Raw genomic sequence first — 26,217 nt, 5'->3', positions numbered from 1 at the left:
AAAAATTATTTAAGAATTTCTTGTTTGACAGAAAACAGACCTAGTAGAGCACAATGGCTGGAAAGGATTCATCCAGCCGACCCCAAAATGTTGGAATAAAGGCTGAGTTGAGGTGAATATTCATAAATAGAAACCATTGATCTGTTATACTTTGTATAAACCGGAATGTAAAGAGAGTCAATTTACATTGGTTCTGGTGTATATTTCTGACCCATTGACGTAAATAAATCAAAGTTAGAAAACTACATGAGGTGAAATCAACTGAAGATTTAGATTGATTAGTTGACATTTTCCACCATAAGCCAAATTTACCCACAATAAGCAGACGAAGGAGGTGATGATGGAAGAGACGAACCCAAGGGACGTGAGACACTCAGAAGCAGCCACAGGCTTTACTCCAGCAACAAAGTGGAGGAAGGAGGTGATGGTTGAAAAGGAAATCTTCTTGTTCGAGGAAACAAATGGAGGCTCAGCGGTGAAAATCAGAGAGCATAGGAGATCAATGATGGTTCTGTTCAAGCATTCTTTGGACTGGTTTAAGGAATTTATTGATGGGGCAGTGTTAACCATCATGTCACCAGGTTGGGAGAATTAGACAAGCAAGGGAGAAGATATTCTGCAACTGTGAAATGCAATGATGGGGGGATCTTTCATCATGTTGACTGAAACTTTTGGAAACAATCAAAGACAACTCATTTGCTTTCCATAGGGAAAGGGAAAACATGGCTGGGTCAAGATCACAGAGGTGTTAGAAGACCTAGAACAGAGAAGGTGGCAGAACAGGATGGGGCTTGAGGTTTTGACTGAGCAAATTTCAAAGCTGGTAGTGGGACATGATTTAAAGCAAAACAGAAGATTTCAAGGAGGAGATAGTGTGCAGTGGTCTGAAATTACTGAAGACCATGGTGGAAGGAACGTTGGAAGATTGGAAGAAGATGTGGTAAATCTCTGCAAGAAAGAAAGTAGTGGATTGGAAAGGTCTTTTGGCGGATCTCTTAGCAGTTATCCCGCTGTGAGAACTCTCCCTGGGCAATGCCGTTTGATGAGAAGAAAGTTGTTATAGACTTCACTGGAGCCATTACTGAAACAATGAAGCTGCCGACCAGAGAGGGCGGGATGTTGATTGAAAGGTGGAATCCTTTCTGCAATTTAAAGGAGTTGAATGGAGGACAAACAGAGATCAGGATCTTCGGACTTCCCTTTAATCTGTGGAAGTTCCGAGTTCTGGATAAAATTGTAGCAGTCTGTTGAAGCATTTTAGTAGCTTTCAATCTTTCCGACCTCAGAGCTGTGAGAATGAAGATTGTGGGAGCAAAACCAGATTCGATCCCACATCCCCTGGAGCTGCTCGCTGAAGGGGGATGGTGAAGTCTCTGGATTGCATCGGAAACTGAAGCGTCTCTTTGGGGAATAGAACAGGAGGTTGAAGAAGAAGATGACATGGTGGGTTGGTTGCCACGTGGCAGAGAAGAAGAGGCTTATAAATGGGAATTGATGGGAGTATTAAACAAGGAAGTTTAAATGTCGAACGGGGAAAAGGGACCGCTCCAACTTCCTAAGATTGGGCAAATTCAAATTATTTTGATTCAAATTCTAAATCCTACATAGAGGTACTTAAGAGCAGGGTAGGCCGGAGAAGAAAAACGAAGAAACCTGCCTAAACCAGCAAGACGAACCAGCAGTTCAACCAGATGCAAGTGATTCTTTAAAAGTCGCATGCCAGGGGGAACTATTGAAGTCAATGGGGGACAATAAGGTTTGTCTATCATCATCCCCATCGAAGACCAACAGAACAAAAGCTTCATTCTCCAATGCACTTCAATGGGTTAAGGTTCAATCTCCCAACAACTGACCCAATCCAAGGTATTCAAGAATCAAAGATGATCGAAAAGAGGAGAACAAAGATTTTGGCTGGATTAATTGAGGAAGATAGCTGCTCTGACAATGAAACTAATATTGGTAGTGTGGAGGGAACAGTGCAAGTGATGCTGGATCTAGAGGATTTTCACTTATCAGATCTTTTCGGCGTGGATAGAGTTAGTTGTACGCGATTTTCAGAATAAGAAAATGTTCCTGGAGATTGCCAGATTATGAAAGAGATGGGTGTAGAGAAGGGGAAGGCTGCAGAGGATACACAGGGATCAAAGAGGAAGAGAAACATTAACAATTCAACAGCAAGGATGGGTATCCAGAGGTTGGACAAGCATTTGAACCTGAATACTTGTGCGGATACATCGATTTTGGTGGCAAGCTCATTTTTGGCCCAGACAAATGCACAGCTCTACCCTATCCAAGAAGCTCAACTGATTGCAAGGGGGAAAGGGGTCAAGAGACTGAACAGGTTAAAGAACCTACCCAGGGGCCTCTGCAAGTCTTGCTCCAATGTTCTTTTCCTTTTATTTGTTGTATAACTATCCATGTTACTCTCTTTTGTAAACTAAGGGCAGATTTGTCCTTTTATCCTTTTAATATAAATATATTTTTTAGGGTGTTACTGACACAGTGTGTCACACCCACCAATCTGCTATGTTCTCTTCTCTCTCTCTCTCTCTCTCTCTCTCTCTCTCTCTCTCTCTCTCTCTAACTTTTCGATCTGACTCTGACATGGTATCAAAGCAGGTCACGACCTGATCTGCATATAACCTCTTCATAACCCTTTTCTTCTCTGCTATCTAGAGTACTCCCTAACAGTATTTCAGAGGCTCTCAAGTGCTCTTGAATCCCTTATTTGAGGCTGCATTCAATCAGAACTCTACAGACACTTTTCCTGGACTGTTGCACCATCAGATTTCTTTTTTTTGTTGGATCTCCCTCTAGAGGCATCGGATCAGGATGAAACTAGGCTGAAACTTTGGATTTAGTGTCGCCCAGAGAACATCTACTGACTCTAGTTGGTTTGGTTTGAATTGGATTTGATTTAGAAGGGTTTTGAGCCACTTCTGAGTTTGGCAGACCCTTACAGTTTCCTTTTCTAGACATCAGCTGAAAGGTACCTCTTTCTTTCCTCTGTTTTGAACACTACTCTTTGTGGTTTTCTTGCTCTTGTGATTCAATGGCATCAGAAAGGATGGAAGTTCTCCCTATTAAGTTTAATGGTACGAACTATGCACTTTGGAAATTTAATTTTCAATTTCATGTGGAGGAAAAAGGTCTCTGGGGATATCTGGATGGATATGTAGTTAAACCTGATGATTCAGACATTAAGGATCTTAATCAGTGGAGAATTGATAATGCGAAAATCGCATCATGGATCCTAGGATCGGTTGAAACTGATATTGCAATTCCTATGAGATGATACAGGACTGCCTATGAGATGTATGAGTATCTCGAGAAAATATATTAGCAATCAAACACCTCGAGACAGTACCAAATAGAGGTCGACATCTTCTCATATTATCAAGGAGAAAGGAAGGTCTAGGAGTATTATGCTGGGTTTATTAACCTTTGGACAGAGTATGAGCTTGTACACATGGGAAAGGATCCATCGGAATGTTGCGTGAAGTATATGAAGGAACATTTTGATAGAAGGAAGATTATGCACTTCCTAATGCATCTCAGGCCTGAGTTCGAAGTTGTCAGATCTAATATCCTGAGCCGAGGAACACTTCCTGACCTGGATACTATTCTTGGGGATTTGAGGGCTGAAACCAGATTTGTCACACAGACTACTCTGGATGGAAGAAAAGAGTCCAACATTGATATTGTCTTCCTGGCAACAAAACCAAAGGGGAAGGACTTCTCTAAAGTATAGTGCTATGAGTGTAAGGAGTTTAGACATGTCTCCCACTACAAGAAAAAGAATACATGCACTTATTGTAAGCAATCCGGCCATATTATTACTGAATGCCCTACTCAACCTCAGGAAAGCAGTGGATCAAATTAGAAGAAAGGAAGCTACAAGGCTTGTCAGACAACTGTAGATGGATCAGATGCAGTGTCCTCCATTACTTTTGTGGCTGGCCAAATGACACTTCAGGTGGCATGTTTGAAGAACGGATTCAACAGCTTATCTCCTCGGTCATCTCTTCAATCTTCTCTGCTATTGGTCTGTCTGGTAAGTCACCGACCTATTGTCCCTCACTGAATCATCTCTGGTATATTGACTCAAGAGCCTCTAACCATATGACAGGGGCCACACTTGGTCAGTGCACCAAACCCCATCTTCCCAATAAACACATTGTTACTGCTAATGGTGAGAAATTAGATATACTTGGATGTGATGATTTGTATTTATCTACTTCTAAGTCATCTCCATTTCATTTATCCAAAACATTATTTGTAGCTAAGCTTACCACCAATTTAATTTCTATTGGCCAACTTGTAGAGGAAGGTAACAATATCTCATTCACTTCTGATGGTTGTTTGATACAGGACTAGCAAACTGGGGAGGTGAAGGGGAAGGAGTGTAAACTGGGAAGACTATTTGCTTTGGAATTTGAGAAGAATAAGGCTGCACCTGCTTCTACTTCGTGTTTGATTTCTACTACTTCTAGTTTTGAATCTGTTAACTGTAATAATGATTGGAACTTGTGGCATAAATGCTTGGGCCATCCATTCTCTAAGAAACTTGATCAATTATTTGCTTCTAGTAGTTTACCTATTTCTACTATTTCTTTTGAGAATGTGAATAAAGATTGCATCACTTGGGGTTTATGTAAGAGTCATATTTTACCTTTTCCTTCTCACTCTGATCATGCAACAGTTCCTTTTTATTTAATATATAGTGATGTCTGGTCGTCTCCAATTGTCTCATGGCTAGGATATAAGTACTTTGTGACCTTTATTGACGATTGCACCCGTTTCACTTGGATTTATTTTCTCCGAAAGAAATCTAAAGTGTAGACAGTATTTAAACACTTTCACACCTATGTTACTACCCAATTTGATGCTCGAACATGTGTGCTACGATCGAATTCAAGGGGACAGTATAAACATGGAATTCAACCCCTAAAATCTTGTATAGGCACCCCCACAACAAAACAGAGTAGCAAAAAGGAAGAATGGGCATATCTTGAGTGTAGTCAAGACACTTCTACAAGATTCTCATGTCCCCTCTTGGTTTTGGGTGGAGGCGGCCAACACTGCTATGTATCTCATAAATCGTCTTTCGTCATCTGTTTTGAATAACTCTTCTCCTTTTTAATCTCTCTTTCACAAATCCCCTGACCTATCCATGCTTAGGGTTTTTGGTTGTGCTTGTTTTGTCCACCTCCCACCTCATGAACGCACGAAGTTAACTACACAAGCAGCTTAGTGTGCCTTTATGGGGTGCAGTTCTGAACATAATGGGTTCCTATGCTATGATCCTTCGGTTCGTCATATTAGAATCTCTCATAATGTAGTTTTTCTTGAAAGTGTGTCCTTCTTTGAACATATTGTAAAATTCCTAGCTCCTCCCCATTTCCTTGTTGCACAGTTTTGATTCTACGGGTACCTCAGACATTCCTTTGTCACCTCCACAACAATTTCAAACCTACTTCAAGAAGCAACGACCTTCTTCAGTCTCAATGCCCCCCTCTGCTCCGCCATCAGTTGTTGATCCAATCACTCTAGTTGCCTCACTAAGTGTACCTGACCTTCCCCCTGAACCTACTGTTCCCACTCTACATCGTTCTTCTAGAATTTCTCGCCCACCTGACTGTTATGGTTTTTCACCAGACCATAGCTCTTTTTCCTGTTTTATCTGCCACAAACATTTCCAGATCTTACCAGTAGGTTGTAGTAGAAACACACTGGAAAGATGCCATGGATTCTAACATTCGAGCCCTTCTTGAGAATGACACCTGGGACTTGGTCAAAGCTCCACCTGAGACATCTCTCATAGGAAATAGATGGGTCTACTCTGTGAAACTAAAATCCAATGGAAGCCTAGATAGATACAAAGCTAGGCTGGTTGCACAAGGCTACAAATAAGAATATGGGATAGACCATGAGGAGACCTTTGCTCCTGTAGCTAAGATGACCATTGTAAGACTTCTAATGGTTGTATCTGCAGCCAAATAGTGGTCAATCCATCAGATGGATGTCAAGAATGTTGTTCTCCATGGGGAGTTGAAAGAGACAGTCTATAATGAAGCCTCCTCCTGGATATTGTACAGACCCGCAGCTTGTTTGTCGTCTAAAAAAGTCACTTTATGGCCTGAAGCAAGCTCCTAGGGCCTGGTTTGAGAAGTTCAGATCTGTCATCACCGATGTTGGCTTTATCCAGAGTTCTTTTGATTATTCTTTATTCATCTCAAGGCGGAAGCAGGGAATAACGATATTACTCCTCTATGTTGATGACATTCTCATTACAGGGGATGATACAAAAGGAATTGCTAGGCTACAACAATTACTCAGTGAGTTCTTTAAGATGAAGGACTTGGGGCCTTTGACATACTTCTTGGGACTTGAAGTGAGCAATAACTCTCGGGGCTACTTTGTTAACCAACAAAAGTATGTGGTTGATCTCGTCAAACTGGCAAATCTTAGTGACTCCAAGATTGTGGATACCCCACTAGAATTGAACTTGAAACTTAGCAAAGATGATGGTTCTCTCCTTGAAAATCCTAACCTTTATCGTCAATTAGTGGGCAGTTTAATATATCTCACCATGACTCGGCCAAATATATCTTATGCAGTTCAGATAGTGAGCCAGTTTGTGTCTTCCCCAAGACAACCTCATTTATCTACAGTTCCTCTCATTAGATATGTGTGAGGCACCCTGTTACATGGGATATTCTTCTCTTCCTCATCCTCTATTAGCCTTATAGCTTATGCGGATGCTGATTGGGCTGGCTACCTGACACCCGACGGTCTACTACTAGCTGGTGTGTATTCTTAGGCAACTCTCTTATCTCGTGGAAGTGCAAGAAACAAGATACTAGTCCAGATCTACTACTGAAGGTGAATACATGGTTATGTCTTCCATGTCTAGTGAGATCATATGGCTTTGGGCTCTTCTATTTGAAATACTTCATGAACCACCATCATCTGTTCCTCTCTATGTAGACAATGTCAGTGCAATTAAAATTGCTTCCAACCCCGTCTTCCATGAGCACACCAAACACATAGAAGTTGATTGCCACTTCATCCATGATCTCCTTCTTGAGGGTAACATATCTCTTCCTCATGTCTCCTCTAGGCTCCAACTAGCAGACTTGTTGACTAAAGTAATGACTCGGGCTTGGCATCTATTTCTCATGGACAAACTGATGCTTATTCCTAGGCATCAGTTTGAGGGTGAGTGTAGAGACTATGAGAAGATCTAGCCGCAACGCTATTTTTGTACTTTTACTTTATTTGTTGTATAACTATCCTTTGTACTCTCTTTCTTTTGTACACTAAGGGCAAATTCATCCTTTTATCTTTTTAATATAAATATATCTTTTAGGGTGTCGACTGACACATAGTGTCACACCCACCAATCTGTTGTGTTCTCTTCTCTCTCTCTCTGACTTTTCGAGATCTAACTCTAACAGTTATCCCTGTCGGTTCAATTTTTTCTACTAGTAGTGGTGTTGAAGCTTGTGCAGATTGTACGGCATCCTTTCAGGACCTAGATAACCCCAACCAAAGCCACAGGAGGGTGTAATCAAAGGATCATGTAATGATAAAAGGGAAGCTACAAAAGGAAGCCACAAGGATTTAGTGGAGAATTTGGAAGTGTACAGGGACAGGCCTATTGTCATGGAGAACTAAGAGAGAAAGAAGGAGCTGGAGGGTGAGAAAATTGAGGAGGGTGCTGAGACAAGAGAAAGGGAAGCAAGGGAAGAAGTCTTTAATAAAGACTAGTGAGGATTCAGAGAAGGGAAGAGAGGAAGGAGCAAGTAGATTGGAAAATAAAGGAAAGGACCTGGTGGAAGATTTAGCTACCAAACTGGGCTTAGAAGTAAAAACACCCGAGGAAGTGTAGGCATATATGAGGAAAGGGAAGGAGAAAGGAGGAAAAAGAAAGAGAAAGATGAACGAAGTGGAGAAATTAATTAATGATGTGGAAGGGGACAAGGAATTCAGTGCAAGGGGATGTAGAAGGAAAGGGAGTTTATAGGAAGAAAGGAGGTTAGGGTAGTCTGTTTTGGTGCTGAAATGAAAATTATCAGTTGGAGTATGAAGGGGTTAGGGAGTGCAACAAAGAAGAGAACAATTAAGGAACTTATTAGAAAGGAAAAGCCAGATATTCTTCTAATCCAAGAGTCTAAAGTCCATGAGCTTGACAGGAGATGGGTTAGAAGCTTTTGGGGAGAAAGAGAAATAAGTTGAAGCTTCCTTCCTTCTTGGGGTGCCACTGGGGATAATAACTACTTCGAAGGAAGAGGTAGTTCAGTGCTTTGAGGAATTAATAGGGAACTTCACTGTGTCGGTTGGGACGAGGAGGAAGGAAGAAAGTTCTAGGAAGAGGAAAAGAAAATCTTGAAGCCTTTGAAAGGAAGAGGAAGGAAGAAAGTTTGAGGAAAGCTGCTGATGCTCTTGAAGGAGAAAGTTGGGACGAGGAGGGAGGCTGTGAAGAGTTTGAAGAGATTGAAGATTAATAATGCTCCATTTGGGTATATTGTTTATGCAGTATCAGTGCATTTTGTTTTCTTTTGAGATTTTCTTTTGAAGTTTGGTCTCAATATGGTTGGAAATCTTTCCGGGGGCTTGTGGGGTGTTATCTTAACACATGTTTTGGATGTATCCAGTTGTGTTTTCCATAATAAAATTTTCCTTTAACTTGTCAAAATAAAACTTCATTGTGCCAGCGGTTAAACTGAAAAATGTTCAGGATGACTGGATGAGTTTGAGTGGGTTTAAAAAATGTCTATTGACCCATTCTTATAGAGAAAGGAATTTGATGTGAGAAGAGTTGGCAAATATTAGGGGTTTATGGGTAGGGCCATGGCTTGTTGGTGGTGATTTTAATGTGGTAAGATTTGCAGAAGAATTGAATGATTCTAGGCAGAAAGTAACAACCAGCATGAGGAAATTCAATGGTTCTATTGATACCTTTGACCTAAGAGACATTCCACTGGGGCAATCAAGAGTTACTTGGTCCAATCTTCAAGCTAATCTGATTTTCTCTAAATTGGACAGATTCTTAGTCTTAGTTGATTGGGAAGAACATTGGAATGGTTTATTAGGGAGAACTTTGCCAAGAATTACCTCCGACCATTGGTCAATCTGTGTTTTTCAACAAGGAGTTGTTGGCAGACCTACCCCCTTTAGGTTTGAAAATATGTGGCTTACACTTCTTGTCTTTAAACAAAGAGTGAAGGAGTGGTGGAGTGAACAGCAACAACATATAGAGTGGAAAGGGCAGAAATTTTTGAAGAAGCTACAGAAGCTGAAGGCAAAAATAAAAGTGGAATAAGCTAGTATTTGGTAGACTGGAGGAGAAGAATTCCAATTTAATTTTGCAAATTGAGGACATAGATAGAAGGAATCAGATGGACCGTTGATAGAGGAAGACAACAGATTAAGGCTAAAGTTGAAGAAGAAACTCCAGGAGACTCCATTAAGAGAGGAAATAAGTTGGAAACAAAAATAAAGGGAGAAATGGATTATGGAGGGAGATGCTAATACTAAGTATTTTTATGCAATTGTTAATGATAGAAGACAGAAAATCTTATCTCTTGTTTAGAAATTGATGGTAAGAAGTCACAAATCAAGCAAAGATAGCTAAAGTCTTTGCGGATCACTTCAAATAAATTAATTTAAAGCCTCTAAGTGATATATGGTCAATTGAAGGGATGAATTGGGAATCAATTGATGCCTCCTAGACCCAACTTTTGGAAAAAAAAAAAAAGTTCAAGGAAGATGAGACCAAGGAAGCAATATTTTCCATAGATAGATCTAAGTCTCTGGGTCCGGATGGATTTACATTAGCCTTTTACCAGGATTGCTGGAGATCATTAAGTTGGATCTTCTTAGAGTGTTTAGAGAGCTCCATAGGAGAGTATAATTAATCTGAGAATGAACTCTACCTTTATCACCCTAGTGCCAAAAGAATCCAATGAAAATCATTCGAAGGATTTCAGGCCATTCATCTTAGTTACTAGCATTTATAAAATAATTGCCAAGGTGTTGTCTTTGAGGATTAAGAAAATTCTCCCTTCGAGAGTTGGATCATCTCTCATTACCAAGGGGCATCTATTCAGGACAGATAGATTATCAATCAAATTCTTATTACTGATTAATGTGTGGACGCCCAAAAAAGAGCTGTAAAAGGGGGTGGAAATTAAATTGGATTTGGAGAAAGCTTATGATCTGGTGGATTGGGCTTTTCTAAATAACATTATGAGGTCTTGTGGTTTTGGTGAATTGTGGTGCAAGTGGATCAAAGGTTCCTTGCAAACTAGTCACTTTTCAGTGATTGTGAATGGGTCAGCCATTAGAGGGTTTAGATAAGGAGGGCATCTTTCCTCTTAATTTTGGTGGCAAAGATTCTTAGTAGGTTAATTTCTAGGGCTAGCCAGTTGCACCTTGTTAAAGTTTGGGTGATGGGGAGGAATAGAATGGTGGTTTCCATCTCCAATTTGTATATGACCTTTTGAGTTTTTGTGATGGAAAGCACAAATGGGGTTGGATATTTGAAGCTAGTGGTTAGCCTCTTTGAAAGAATGTCTAACTCAAAAATTAATTGGAATAAGAGTGAGGTGGTGGGTGTAAATGTTGATGAAAAGGAGTTAGGCTCATCTGTAGAAATTTTGGGGTGTGAAAGAGGAGTATGGCCTTTAAAATATTATAGCTATAGGTGGAAATCCAAGGTTTGTCAGCTTTTGGTATCCAATGGTGGAGAGAATTGAGAAAAGATTAGTTGGGTCAAATAGGAATTACACTTATTTAGGGGGGGGGGGGGGCAATTACTTTGATTAAATCAACCTTGGCAAACCTCCCTATCTATTTCATGTCTGTCTTTAGTGCCTTAAGAAGTTGGAGGGTGGCGAAAATGATAAGAGACTTCTTGTCGGAGCTAGGAGACCCAAAAAAAAGATTATTTGGTTAGATGGGAAAAGGTTGTAAAAGGGAATGAAGAGGGTGGGCTAGGAAACATTAATAGGAAAAAAAAAAAAACTTGCTCTTTTAAGTAAGTGGTTATGGTGCTTCCCCTTGGAGAATGATAGATTGTGGTATAAAGTGGTTCCAAATATTCATGGGCTCTCTATGAATGGTTGAGATGTCAATAGTCTGCAAAGGGCTAACCAAGTTGCACCCTGGAAAGTAGTGCATGGTATTCTTCCTTAATTCCTTTAGCATATCAGGTATGATCTAGCTTATGGTAATAGGATTAAATTCTGGGAAGATGTGTGGGATGGGGATCTCCCTTTGAAAGATGTGTCTAATTTCTTTGGGAGCATCAGCATGGGCAACTTGCTGCAAAAGAAAAGACCAAATTGGTGCTTGTCTCCCAATTGGTGCATTTTGTGTAAGCTGAATGGTGAGAATGTTTTCCATCTCTCAATATCTTGCCCTTTTGCTTGTATTTGGGAATGGTTTTACTCTCTTTGGTTCCAGGTGGATCCCTCCTATTAGTTTGGAAAGAATCTTGAGCCCATCCATTCTAAGAAGCACAAAGAGAAGAGATAGAATCTTATGGAAGTGTGCAAGGGCAGAAATTGTGTGGACAGTACGGAAGGAAAGGAACTTAAGAATCTTTGAGGAAAAAGAAAGAAACAAGGAAGCAATCTTGGAGACTGTTACAGTTAGAGTTCCTCACTAGGTAAAGACTTTGAAACTATTCCCAAATTTCTCAGTGGAAGACTATTTCAAAGCTGGGAGTCAATTGCCCTTTCTTCCTCCAGGAATCAAAAGGTCCTAGAGGTTTGGTCTCCCCCGAGTGGGGGATGGATGAAACTTAACTTTGATGGAAGTAGCTTGGGAAATCCGGGTCCCTCTGGAATTAGAGGAGTGATTTGAAATGGGAATGGGAACATTTGCAGCTTATTTTCAGGGCCTATTGAGCAAGGTGACTCAGTGAGAGCTGAATTCATGGCAGCTATTGTTGAGGTGCAAAAAGCTAAGGAAATTGGAATCACAACGTTGATTGTAGAAGAGGACTCAAAGATAGTCATTGGGTGGTTGAAAAAAGGAGAAGGGGTATTATGTCACTTCAGAAACGAATTCAGGTGGTTCAAGTTGCTGTCAAGACAAATGCAAATTCAGTTAAGATGGGTTAGGAGGTTTGCTAATGGATTGGTGGATGGATTAGCTAAACAAGGAGTTCATAGACATCATTTGTTTTGGGCTCAATGTTAATTGGGTGGTGGAGCTCTCGGGAAGAAATGATCTAACATATTGAACTTTTCACTTAAGTCCTTCGACATAAAAATATTGATCTAAATATAGAAACTCTAATATAAATTCTATTCTGGAACCAAGTTGATGAAAATTTGCTAATCCTCAGGCCATAAAAGCAGTATTATGTTCATGCTCCAACCAATTTAGATTATAGTAGACAAGATAGAACAACTTCATCTAAACTCATATTTCCTACATGTCTGAAAAGTGCAGCAAGAAATAGCAGAAAGGTGTATTCCTTTTGAAATCTATTTGCAAGGCCAAACAAAGAATGTTAAAAAAAATAAAATAAAAATCAAGGCCCAATTCGCATACCTGGGAAGATCGCAATCATCTGGCTTCCATCTCCATTTCAGATACTCCGAATCACGTCTTCCATTTCCTTGGCAGCTAAAAGCCTCGTCCACATAAGGGCAAGAACCAGGATTGTATATTGGGTAGTTGTCGTCTTTCACCCATGTTCCCTTGTACAAATCACATTTATCAGCCAAATTCACTTTCCAAAGTGACGATTTCTCTTTGACCATGATACTATCATTAACCACTGAAGCAAAGGACTCATTTATAGATACTAAAGATACATCCTCTTCTACCAACTGTTCACTATCTCTGCTCCCATTATTGTTCTCTGAACCAAAAGACTCGGTGTTGAACTCGTTTTCTGATTCGGGTTCAACGATTGGCGAAGTGGATGGCTGGGAAAACGTCTCTACACTCTCCGTGTAGGCCGGCAAATTGACGGGAGCAACCGGGATTCTGGGGGTAGAGAGAGATGAAGACGGAGAAAGGATTCTAAACGACAGATCCCTGTACAAAGAGAGAGAAGGCTCGAGAGCTCGCTTGCTGAATAAGAGCATGCTAATGAGGAGTAAGAGAACGATAAAGAAGGTTGCAAAGGTGTAACGATTCTTCTGAGGCGGGGATGAGGCCATGATTCGGGGAGCATGTTCTGTTGCTTTCAGTTGTTACTCCGTTGGAGGGATTGGAGACAGATCTAGAAGTTCTTTGGAAAAATTGTTCACTGCTTATTCGGGGATAGTCGGAAATCAGAATGCTGTCGTGGATTGCTTTTCGGCTGTTCCCATGATCGAGTAGTGAATGAGACCCCGTACTAAGTAAGAAGAAATTCTCCCTATATTATCATTTTATTTTTTATTTTATTTGATAAGTGATGTAACCGTTTTTGGTCACGTACCATTTTTTGGGATGTGTAAAATTTTTTTGGCTAAGTACCTCGTGTTTGACCTGGTGGTGACGTGCCTTGGTGATGAGCTACTTGGTGGCGAACTTCCTGGGGGAGAACTGCCTGGTGGCGAACTGCCTGGTGATGCTCCCCGGTGGCGAACTGCCTAGGGGCGAACTGCATGGTGGCGAACTGCGCGGTGGTGAACTGTCTAGTAGTGCTCCCTGGTGGCGAACTGCCTGATGGCGAACTGCCTGGTGGCGAACTACCTAGTGACGAACTGCCTGGTGACAAACTGCCTGATGGCCAACTGCCAGGTGGCAAACTACCCGGCAGTGCTCCCTGGTGGCGAACTGCCTGATGGCAAACTGCCTGGTGGCGAACTGCCTGATGGCGAACTGCCTGGTGGCGCTGCCTGATGGCGAACTGCCTGGTGATGAACTGCCTGGGGACGAACTGTCTGATGGAAAACTGCCTAGTGGCGAACTGCCCGGCAGTGCTCCCTGGTGGCGAACTGTCTGATGGCGAACTGCCTGGTGGCGAACTGCTTGATGGCGAACTGCCTGGTGGCGCTGCCTGATGGCGAACTGCCTGGTGACGAACTGCCTGATGACGAACTGCCTGATGGCGAACTGCCAGGTGGCGAACTGCCCGGCAATGCTCCTTGGTGGCGAACTGCCTGATGGCGAACTACCTGGTGGCGAACTGCCTGGGGGCGAACTTCCTGGTGGCGAACTGCCCGGCAGTGCTCCCTGGTGGCGAACTCGTCACTTGACTTGCTCCTAGGCGGTCTGCAACTCAGAGGATGGTGGAGCTCCCTGATGCAACGCTACTCGACTACCCCCCGCGTGAGGTGATTTTCTCTCTTTTGTAGACAACGGGAGCTGAGGGACCTGCGGGAACTGAATCAGAGGACTCGGGGGTATTTTCCCGGCGGGGACTCTCCGATGCCTAAGTTAGCATTCTAATTATAGAGGGCTTGGAGAGAAATGAGAGAGCTAGAGAGCGGGGGTTACCATACCCTTTTTCTTTTCTTCTAGCTTTGGGGGTCGGAGTCCTTATATAGTGGTGCCCTCGCGGGTTAGGTGGGTGAAAAGCCTTCAAATGGTAAGACGTCATATCCCGTCAGAACCGGGGTACGGTGATGAACTCCTCGAGGTTGTCAGGCTGGCGCTTGTGCCAGGCGGCCAAGTCAGATCTGGGTCAGGTTGTTAGGTCGGCGCCTGTCAGTCGACGGGTCGGTGTCCGGGCCAGGTTGCCAGGCCGGCGCCTGTGTCTGTCGGCGGGTCGGTGTCCGGGCCAGGTTACCAGGTCGGCGCCTGTGTCAGTCGGCGGGTCGGTGTCCGGCCAGGTTGCCAGGTCGGCGCCTATGTCCGGGTCAGGTCATCAGGTCGGCGCCTGTGTCCGGGTCATGTTGTCAGGTCGGCGCCTGTGTCCGAGCCAAATTGCCAGGTCGGCGCCTGTGTCCGGGCCAGATTGCCAGGTCGGCGCCTGTGTCCGGGCCAGGTTGCCAGGTCGGCGCATGTGGCAGGCTGATCCGGCCAGGTCGCGCGCAGGCCGCGCCAGGCCAGCCAAACCGGTGCCCGGGGGGGGGGACCAACTTGGTAAGTTGTTGCCTGGGGGCTTGCCTAGTTGTCACGAGGTGCCTTGTGTCGCAATTTCACTGGAGGGCCAAATCTGCCCTCATCAATTGCCCCCCACTCCCGAGCTGAGAGTAACTCAGCGAAGGGAGTAGATTTCTTTTGGCCCGTAAGTCAACGAGCTAGTAAGTTTTGATCCAATTCCTTAGGCTTTGGGAGCTGCCTGTATGTGGCGAGCTGCTAGTAAGACGAGGGGGTCTCCACCGGTTTCAGTAGTGTAGCCCTTAGGCTCTGGGGCAACTTATAGTTCACTTTTGCTGATTTTGTTCCTGCTGAGAAAGCGATTGGATATTTAGCAATAGTGTGGCCCGTAGGCTTTGGAGTGACACATAGTCTACTCTTTTTTATTTTTGCCCGTGCCGGAGAGGCGACCGGGTCTTAAGCAGTAATGTGGCCCGTAGACTTTTGGGAGTGACTCGTAGTCTACTCTTTTTTGACTTTTGCCCGTGCCGGAGGGGCGACCGGGTCTTAAGCAGTAATGTGGCCCGTAGGCTTTTGGGAGTGACTCGTAGTCTACTCTTTTTTGACTTTTGCCTGTGCCGGAGGGGCGACCGGGTCTTAAGCAGTAATGTGGCCCGTAGGCTTTTGGGAGTGGTCTACTCTTTTTTGACTTTGCCCGTGCCGGAGAGGCGACCGGGTCTTAAGCAGTAATGTGGCCCATAGGCTTTTGGGAGTGACTCGTGATCTACTCTTTTTTGACTTTGCCCATACCGGAGAGGCGACCGGGTCTTAAGCAGTAATGTGGCCCATAGGCTTTGCCTATGAGGTGTCGAGCTATGATTGTGCTGCATCAGCTTCGTAATGCCGGTCACCCACTCCTACCAGAAGCTACTAGGGGCTCGACCTTCGGGGGCAGCACTACTAACTTTAGGTTGCCAGATCACACGGGAACCTTGGAAGGCTCGACTGGTAAGGGCGCCTATGTAGTCTGTTGGTCGTCAATTCCCGCGGAAGCCACGAAGAGCTCATCTTTGTAGGGGGACCTTGCGGAGAGGACTGATGAGGCATCATCTGAATTGAAAGTAAGGTTGGTAGAGCTACTTAGTCTGTTAGCCCCCTGCATAGTTTTTGAGTTCATAAAAAATGTAAACTATAAAGTGATATCTTCAAAAAAGTGAGGACTTAGCTTTGGTAGGATGAGAACTTAGCTTTTCGTAGCGTATTCCCACAGACGACACCAATTGATGTAACCGTTTTTGGTCACGTATCATTTTTTGGATGTGTAAAATTTTTTTGGCTAAGTACCTCGTGTTTGACCTGGTGGTGACGTGTTATGGGCCCGAGCGTTGGATCGCGTCACGGGTTGTTCCACGGCAGGAACCCCTGATCTTCCCTTGCCTTTGATCTTACGCACAGACCCTATCGGCGATGCGTGCTGCACACTATCGGCGGTGCATGTTTCAGTGCTGCCAGGCGGTGCCCACTGTTGTGTGGCCTGCTGTGCGGCTACTGCCTATGACTGCGCCGAACGGTGCCTTGTCGGATGGTGTGACCATAACATGACGTGCCTTGGTGATGCTCCCTGGTGGCGAACTGCCTAGGGGCGAACTGCCTGGTGGCAAACTGCCTGGTGGCGAACTGTCTGGTAGTGCTCCCTGGTGGCGAACTGCCTGGTGGCGAACTGTCTGGTGGCGCTGCCTGGTGGCGCTGCCTGATGGCGAACTGGCTGGTGACGAACTGCTTGGTGACGAACTGCCTGATGGCGAACTGCCGGGTGGCAAACTACCCGGTAGTGCTCCCTGGTGACGAACTGCCTGGTGGTGAACTACCTGATGGCGAACTGCCTGGTGGCGCTGCCTGATGGCGAACTGCCTGGTGACGAACTGCCTGGTGACGAACTGCCTGGTGACGAACTGCCCAGCAATGCTCCCTGGTGGCGAACTGCCTGGTGGCGCTGCTTGATGGCGAACTGCCTGGTGACGAACTGCCTGGTGACGAACTGCCTGATGGCGAACTGCCTGGTGGCGAACTACCCGGCAGTGCTCCCTGGTGGCGAACTGCCTGGGGGCGAACTGCCTGGTGGCGAACTGCCTGGGGGCGAACTTCCTGGTGGTGAACTGCCCGGCAGTGCTCCCTGGTGGCGAACTCGTCACTTGACTTGCTCCTAGGCGGTCTGCAACGCAGAGGATGGTGGAGCTCCCTGGTGCAGCGCTACCCGACTACCCCCCGTGTGAGGTGATTTTCTCTCCTTTGTAGACGGCAGGAGCTGAGGGACCTACGGGAACTGAATCAGAGGACCCGGGGGTATTTTCCCGGCGGGGACTCTCCGATGCCTAAGTTAGCATTCTGATTACAGAGGGCTTGGAGAGAAATGAGAGAGCTAGAGAGCGGGAGTTACCATACCCTTTTTCTTTTCTTCTGGCTTTGGGGGTTGGAGTCCTTATATAGTGGTGCCCTCGCGGGTTAGGTGGGTGAAAAGCCTTCAAATGGTAAGACTTCATATCCCGTCAGAACCGGGGTACGGTGATGAACTCCTCGAGGTTGTTAGGCTGGCGCTTGTGCTAGGCGGCCAGGTCGGCGCCTGGGCCAGGTTGTCAGGTCGGCGCCTGTCAGTCGACGGGTCGGTGTCCGGGCCAGGTTGCCAGGCCGGCGCCTGTGTCTGTCGGCGGGTCGGTGTCCGGGCCAGGTTGCCAGGTCGGCGCCTGTGTCAGTCGGCGGGTCGGTGTCCGACCAGGTTGCCAGGTCGACGCCTGTGTCCGGGTCAGGTCATCAGGTCGGCGCCTATGTCCGGGTCATGTTGTCAGGTCGGCGCCTGTGTCTGGGCCTGATTGCCAGGTCGGCGCCTATGTCCGGGCCAGATTGCCAGGTCGGCGCCTGTGTCCTGGCCAGGTTGCCAGGTCGGCGCATGTGGCAGGCTGATCCGGCCAGGTCGCTCGCAGGCCGCGCCATGCCGCGCAGGCCGCGCTAGGTCGCGCCAGGCCAGCCAGACCGGTGCCCGGGGGGGGGACCAACTTGGTAAGTTGTTGCCTGGGGGCTTGCCTAGTTGTCACGAGGTGCCACGTGTCGCAATTTCACTGGAGGGCCAAATCTGCCCTCATCAATATGAATATCATTTTGAGATTCAATATTTATGTGGCAAATATATTTTAATTTGAACTCTTTGTTTAATTTAGTTGTTTAAATCAAGTTTAATTTGTAATTTAGGCTCAGTTTGGAAGGAGTAAAAATATAAATACATACGGTACAAATACATACAAAATAATACAAAAATACAAGGTTTTGCACTCTATATATTTGCATTTGCACTCCTTCCAAACTGAGTACAAATGCAAATATATAGAGTGCAAAACCTTGTATTTTTGTATTATTTTGTATGTATTTGCATTATACATATTTGTATTTGTTCTTCTTCCAAAGTGAGCCTTAGGTTTGAAGGAAAAAGTAGGAAAAACAAGGGAAAGGAAAGGAAAGGTGGGAAAACCTTTATAAACCTTGTATAGGTTTTCCTACCTTTCCCTTTTTTTCCCTACCTTTTCCTTCAAACCAAACATAGTATAAGTGTCATTGCTGTCAACAACCAGCAATGGAAGACATTAATCATTTGTTGGTTCGTGGATGCCTTACTAGGAAGGTGTGGTCTTATTTCCCAAGACTTTTAGGGTTGCCTTTTAGAGCTGACAAAAATGTAAGGGAATTTCTATGCCATTGGTTTTTGGAGGCAGCTAGGACGAATAATCAATGGGCTTTCCCTTGTTATAGTTTGGGAGATTTGGAAGGAGAGGAATCGGCATAAAATGGAGAGCAAATTTTGATGGTCACAAACGGTTGTTTGGACAATGATGAAATGGGTGCATGAGGTTTCTCCTTTGCTCGGATTAATGGTTTAGCTAATTACTAGGAGAGTGAAGATAGTTTACATGAATGCCTTACCTAAAGGATATTTTAAATTAAATGTGGATGGTGCTTCTAGACGAAATCCTGGACCTTGTGGCGTAGGTGGCTTAATTAGAAATGGAAGTAATGGTTTTATTAGTGCTTTGTCCAACAACTACAGGCAGGATACAAACTTGGTGGCTGAAGTTAAAGCATTATTGGAGGGATTATATCTCACTACAGCCTTGGGTCTAAATAGGATTATGGCAGAATCGGATTCATCAATTTTGATTGACATTATTAAGGAAAGGTGTAGCCCCATGGAAACTCTGGTATTGATTTGTATAGATTCAGGAGAGTATGGAAGCTATGGACATTTTGTTGTGTAGGGAAATTGGCAAATGCTCTCACAAAACTTGGGTGCTTAGCTTCTCAACAAATTCTTTATGATAGTTTGGATAGTTTACCTTCACACATATAGGATCTTATTAAAGCAAATGGTAAAGACTTCATTTTCTTACAGTCCATTAATTTTTAGGCTTCGCCAAACAACCCATGTTATGATATATGAGTCGGTGGCCACCCCTCCGCCAAAGTAAATTTTGGGGTTAAAAAAAAATAAAGAAATCTTTCAACAAAAAAATAATGGGAGATGGGCAGGTTTAACCGAAACAAATAACAAGACTTCAAACAACTTTTCTTGAATAACCTCTTGCAACAAGCCCGACACTTAGGGGTGCTCACGGTTTGGTTGACTGAACTGGTAGTAGTAGTTTTTGGAAAATCAATAATCGAAACTAATCGGTTAATTAGTTGATTGGTTTGTTAGTTTTTTTATTTTTATAATATAATAAATAAATATATGAATATATAATAAAAACTAGAAAATACATATAAATATTATATTATATATAATAAATATATATTTATATATAAAATGCATATATATTCATTTATAATATATAGATTATATATATATACCAATTGGTTTAGTTAATTGTTAATCTTTTATATTGGTTAGCTGAAACTGGACTGGGACCTTTGGTTTTCTTAAAAATACCGAATTCATCGGTTTGTTCTCATCAGTTAGGTTTGGTTTTTCTTATTTTTTGATTTTTAATGATCACTCCTATTGACAACGTTTCTAAACATATAACAAATATATATGGAGACAGAGGGTCTCTTTGATGAATTCCTCTATAATATAAAAAAGTGAAAGAAGTTCTCCATTAAAAATTAGTTGAATTATGCACGACATGATGAGATTACACCAACTCATAGTGATACCTACCTTTTGAATGGAAACTTTAATGAAAGTCCATCTCAACTTCTAATATGCCTTTTCCAAATAAATTTTTAACCCAATATACCCCATTTTGCCTTTTTTACGCTTGAAGAAATGGAGAATATCATGCATGAGGGTGATATTATCTTGTATATTCCTTCTTGGAATAAAAGCCATTTGGCTCTGAAATGTGACATCTGGAAGGAATAACTTAACACCATTTGCAATTATTTTAGTAACCACTTTGTAAGCCGTGTTATATAAACTTATTAAAAGTCGAGGAAAACTAGATAGAATGCATTGATGAATGTGATAATTACATCATATTTATAGTCTAAAACAGAGATCACCTATTCAAACTCAAATTCTTAGACTCTATCTAGGACTCTATATAATCTATCTTAATCCATTTCAAATTCTAACATAACACAAAAAATTCTATTTTACTAAGACACCTCCTTAAACACATGGGGGTCGAAAATATTTATGTGTTTAATCACAAATAGCTGCAATATGATGATAGTTGTAAGGATGTGACATGTAGATGATGAAATGGCAATCTTGATCGTGTCCTATTGTGAAGATGATAACAAGCCTACTAGAATAATGATAATGGAAAATAACCAATTGTATGTTGGCATGATGAGAACCTTTGATGATGTGTCCAATTGTGAAGATGATGGTGTGGCAAGTAATGGATGAACCAGTTATGACAATCCCATGTCAAAATGGCAATAACTTGTTGTTCAAGAAGAAAAGCGCCTCTATGGGCTTGTACTGGAATGAAAATGGGCCAACACAAGCCAAATTGAAGTTATGCCAAAATAGGCCACCAATAGACCTCATTGGGTAAACTAAGATGTCTCAATGGGTTAGCTTCTTCAGCCAATACGAAATGGGCCACAACGGCCAATCTGAAAAGGGCCAACAATGGCCAATAAAAACCTCAATGGGTCAATGAAATGCCTCAGTGGGATTCTTTTTTATTAAATAAACTTCTAAATTCAGAGACAAATGAAGATTCTTTCTTTAAATTCTGGAATTACAATCGGAGTTGGAGCACTCGTACACGAGACTAACACGTGAATGTTTGACTAAGGGCTGCCTAGACTTCAGCTAATGTAGTAAAGCTAATAACTTGTGCTAGCATACCAGAAAATAAATAACTTAATATCCATTGTTCTGTACGTACCCATGTATCATGTGTTGGGTTAACCTTTTTCTTGGATGCATCATCTTCACATTCGGTTTCCTCAAGAGGAGATTTGGATTTTCCAGGGTTGCATGGATTGCCACAAACGATCACTAAAACTGATTATGGGTTCTGACAGTGGTGATGTAGAAAAGAACTGATTCTAGGTTCTGATGGCGTGATGAAGGAAACATTGATCTTCACTTTCAGCACGCAACCTTATAACAACAAATAGTAGGCGATGATGGTGGGTTGGAAGTTGGGTAAATGGGTGAATGCGAGAAACATAACCAAAGTAAAAGTGAAAGTAGAACTAAACTAGAATTGGTTATAAAAAGAAATATGAATGGAAATCTAAATTAAACAAGAGAAAACAGGGAATTTAATATATAAACAGAGACAACGGGGACCCGACAGGTGGCTAGGATTTCGGGCACCCACCGGAAACATAGGAAGCATAGTGGGAGGCCTCTAGGTTCAGACCTTTGGCTTTGATACCATATTAGAAATCAAGGAAAGCTAGAAATAATGCATTGATGAATCTGATAATTACATCATATTTATAGATTAAAATAGAGATTAAACCTATTCAAACTCAAACTCTTAGACTCTATCTAGGACTCTATGTAGTCTATCTTAATCCATCTCAAACTCTATCATAACATAACAAATTCTATCTTACCAAGAACTCTTAATCATCCTTATCATAACAGCCCATACATCAAACCTTATCTTAATTCCCTAACAAAACTAATAGGCTGGAACTGGTTAACCTTTTTAGGGTGAACTTGTTTTGGGATGAGAGTAATTAAAGTTTAGTTCAAGTCATAGGGCATCTCTTCATTTTGGAATACCTCCAAAATAACATTTCTAACAGTTTTTCCTATGATATCCCAATGTTTTCTAAAAAACTTTGTTGTAAGGCCATCTGGCCCTAGGGATTTATTTCTCAGTAGATTCTGAAAGGTTAACTGAACTTCCTCCTAACATAGAGGATGGAAATAGTTGTTATTGGTCCTAGGAATGTGATGGATAATAAGACTGATTCTTTGACTTGTGTTAGCTCTGTTTTTTTATACAGATTTGGAAAATAAGTGTTATAAAATTCTTTCATTTCTTGGTTGTTGGACATCTAGTTATTTTGATTATCCTTCACCATTACAAATCTTTTGTAGCTTCTTTTGACAGGTCAGGTGAAAAAAAACATAGCATTCATGTCTCCTTCTTGGATCCAAGGCAAGAGATGATCCTAGATGAGTGATCATTTTAAATTATTATTTCGAGTATAATAACAATATTGATCAATGTAATCGAATTAAATCCTTCAAACCTTCTTAAAATGTATATTTTCCCACTCCATGGATGTTCTAGCATAGAATTTTCATGGATGGATATGGGGGATTTTGAATAAAATCCTGTGAATAATTACACTATCATCCTAGGCTGCATGGAGGCAACCACTACTTCCAAAGCTTCCCTTTATTGAAGGTGTTCATCATCGATGTCATGATCAAATTGTATATTTGAGTTATGACAGTTGGGTGGATATTCAAACAACTTGTGATTGACATGGTTATTAGGGTTGTATTCTGATAGGATGCATTAGAAACAAATTTGATTGGGTTTGATGTATGGTGAAAGTTAGAGGACATAAGGCAAGTGAGATATTTTGGGTTTTAGGGTGGACAAACTGGTTTGATACTTGGATTGGGAGACTTCCTAATACTCTTTGTGGATGGCTAGGATGATGATGAATGGTTAGAGATGGAAAGGTTTGGTTGAGAGCTGACATGGATCTAGAGTCCTTAGAGGCATCACTTGTTGTTAAGTTTGGTTTCTCTATGATGTATTCAAAATCCATGATTGTTTGTATTGATTCCACATAATTCTTGGTTCCGGCCTGTAAGTTGTAGGCCATGGAAGATTGATCCTGTTGAAAGGACAAAGGATTACTTGATGTTGTTCTTACTATTGGTTGTCCTATTGTGGATATTCCATTGGATGAGCTTGGGACTAGGATTAAATTAATTTGAATAGTTGGTAGAGGAGCTTGTTGTTGTTGTAATTGTGAAGTATCATCATTTGAATTCTTAATTGATGACTCTTGGAAGTCAATCTGCATCATCTCTAGCAAAGGCATATCAGTTTGAGATGTTGCAACTTTGTGTTCTACATGGCTTGATGTACTTGCATTTTGATGATGAAAATTTTCCTTAAGGATGATCAAATCTCCACCAGTGAAACAAATAACCCAGGTAAGTGCACTTATCCATGTTTTTTTAAGTAAATAAGAGAATGACCATTTTAGCCATAAAAAGCCATTATTAAAAGAGGTAATTTCGCCCCGACAAAGTATTTGCAACTTTCCCCCAGTTTGGGAAAATTATTTACCCATCAAGAAAATAAATTTTCCATGGATCCCACATAAATATGAAAAAAGAACATGAGCATTTTCGTCAATGGAAACAAAAATCCCATTAACCAACTTCCCATCTCAAAATCCATAAAACAAATAGGCCCAAAAGCGTACCATTGACCTTCTATTTTTTTTAGTCTACAAAGGTTGGTGAATATCTATTTCAATGCATAGGGGGACAAACTTTCCTCTAGCATCAGTAAGAATTACCCTATCAGTCTTAACTAATCGCCTAATCCATTCTGTTATAATCTAGAGGACCTCAGTATCAAAATACTCAATAAGTAGTTCTGCTATTAATGGTTTCCCTAGATGCTATGAATGAGGGCCTCCATTTACTCACTAATAAATATTGATTTAGTGCAATCCACAACCCCTCAAACATGACTTTGTTGTAATCCATGATATCACTGAATTTAAATATATAAAAATTGTTGGAGAGATCATTGATATCAAACATACCTGCCAATTTCCAAAACTCGGTTAATCTTTGGACTACTAGTTGATAGCTTAATGGATGGCCCAGAATTTTGCCAATAAGGGCAGATCACCATGGTCAACATATGCATTCTTTTATAGAATTAGGTATCGATATAGAAGCTGCCTCCTCCTCAGATATGGACTGGTCTTGCATGGTCATCTCGTTCAATTCCTGCATATACTTTTGTTATTGGAACTTCTGCATTAAGTTGCCTTGGTTCTCAAGGTACTACAAAAGCTTGCCTTTGAAACTACTAGTTAAAATTGGAGGTTCTTTCCAAGCTAACTCTTGATTGTTATCTTGCCATGTATCTATAATTGTCTGGTATTTGAAAACAATATAATAGTGGGTGAGGCAAAGTAAGACAAAGATATATCAGACATAGAACGTGAGGTAGAAGAAGACTGAGTTATCTCAAAGTTGTTGTGGAAGGAAAGGAAGCCAATAAAGTATATTTGTTTTAAGTATAATTGAAAATTTTAAAGGGGGAATTAAACAAATAAGGCTATCAATGGGTTGGGTCCAGATAGAACCGGAACCGACCTAACAAGAAATACTAAGGACCCAAAGTCAAACCGAACCCGATAGGGTATGTAATTTTTAGACCTAGAACCAAACCGGTCGGTCCTTGGGACAATTTGGTCTAACTCGATGGACCTAATCATAATATACCTACTATATATATAGATTAAATTATGCATATATAATTTAATATATAAACATATGCATGTATGTATGTATGTATGCATGTATGTATGTATGTATATATGTATTTATGTATGTATGTATGTATGTATGTATGTATGTATGTATGTATGTATGTATGCATGCATGCATGTATGTATGTATGTATGTATGTATGTATGTATGTATGTATGTATGTATGTATATATGTATGTGTATGTATGTATGTATATATGTGTATGTATGTATGTATGTATGTATGTATGTATGTATGTATGTAGCTCAGGTCATCTCTTAATCGGTTAATGACTAGGTGTTCTGAACCAATAATAATTGGGACAATATATCCAGAGGTTCTTGAAACCAGAACTGACCCAATTGGTTTGGCCCCATCAGGTCCGTTGGTTTAGACCCAACCCATTGATAATGCTAGAAATAAGTAATTCTTAACCCTCAATTTTGGGATCTTTCCTCATTGGCGCTATTTGGGAGATCTGAAGTGAGTCACATGATCACAAAATGGTACATGACAATGTTTTAAAAACCAACTTGGAACTAGAACTACTTTTCCCATAGGTTTTAGGGTTAGTGGTTTGACCGCTTGATTCAAATGGACAACCCATTCCAATTTAAAAAAAAATAAAAAAGAGGCCAAAAAACGTTGTTCAGGTCGAATGGGTCAACAATTTGATCACCCGGGTCAACTAAGTCAACATTTTTTACCAAAGAAAGGGTTAAGGATGGATCATTGACTAAGTCAACATTTTTTACCAAAGAAAGGGTTAAGGATGGATCATTGACTAAGTCAACATTTTTTACCAAAGAAAGGGTTAAGGGTGAAATGAAACTGATTGCTTGGACGGTTCCCGAGCCAAATGGTCTGACCGTCCGAGTCGACGGCGGTTCAAAAACACTGGTACATGATGTTGTGGAAGTTTACACTTTGCATCTCTTCATCCAAGCTACCTCGCTTTTCTTCCGTGAAGCAACCTAGAGGAATCAAAATCTTTGTTGTGCCACTTTGGAATGAGTTTCACACTCATTTCTCTTCTTGATAGAGGCATCAAAACTATTGTTGTTGTTATCTTCAACATGATCGGGATCAGAAGAGTAGACAACGAGTGAGGTCCACAAATTGATTACCATGTTGTCATCTTCAACCACAAAAACTTGATTAATACATGGATGATTTAGTAAATTCATTTATCTCATTGTGAAAGTTTCATATAATTTCTCTAATTCATGGCATTCATTTTCATGAAAACAAT

The 26,217-nt window shown here is 41.8% G+C and overlaps 1 protein-coding gene across 1 annotated transcript in view; it reads right to left on the bottom strand.

Moving 5' to 3' along the window:
* Window positions 1-13,365, bottom strand: part of TBL5 (TRICHOME BIREFRINGENCE-LIKE 5) — a 39,650-nt gene extending 26,285 nt beyond the window's left edge. The window contains exon 1 of the mRNA XM_010267092.2: window positions 12,571-13,365. Coding sequence (XP_010265394.2) covers window positions 12,571-13,187 — 617 coding nt within the window. The 5' untranslated portion in view covers window positions 13,188-13,365. The remainder of the gene's footprint in view (window positions 1-12,570) is intronic.
* Window positions 13,366-26,217: the final 12,852 nt, after the last annotated feature.

Source organism: Nelumbo nucifera, chromosome 8 (genome assembly GCF_055504915.1).
Source record: "Nelumbo nucifera cultivar China Antique chromosome 8, China Antique-T2T, whole genome shotgun sequence".
Classification (NCBI taxonomy): Eukaryota; Viridiplantae; Streptophyta; class Magnoliopsida; order Proteales; family Nelumbonaceae; genus Nelumbo; species Nelumbo nucifera.
This window is presented reverse-complemented; position numbering and strand designations above follow the sequence as displayed.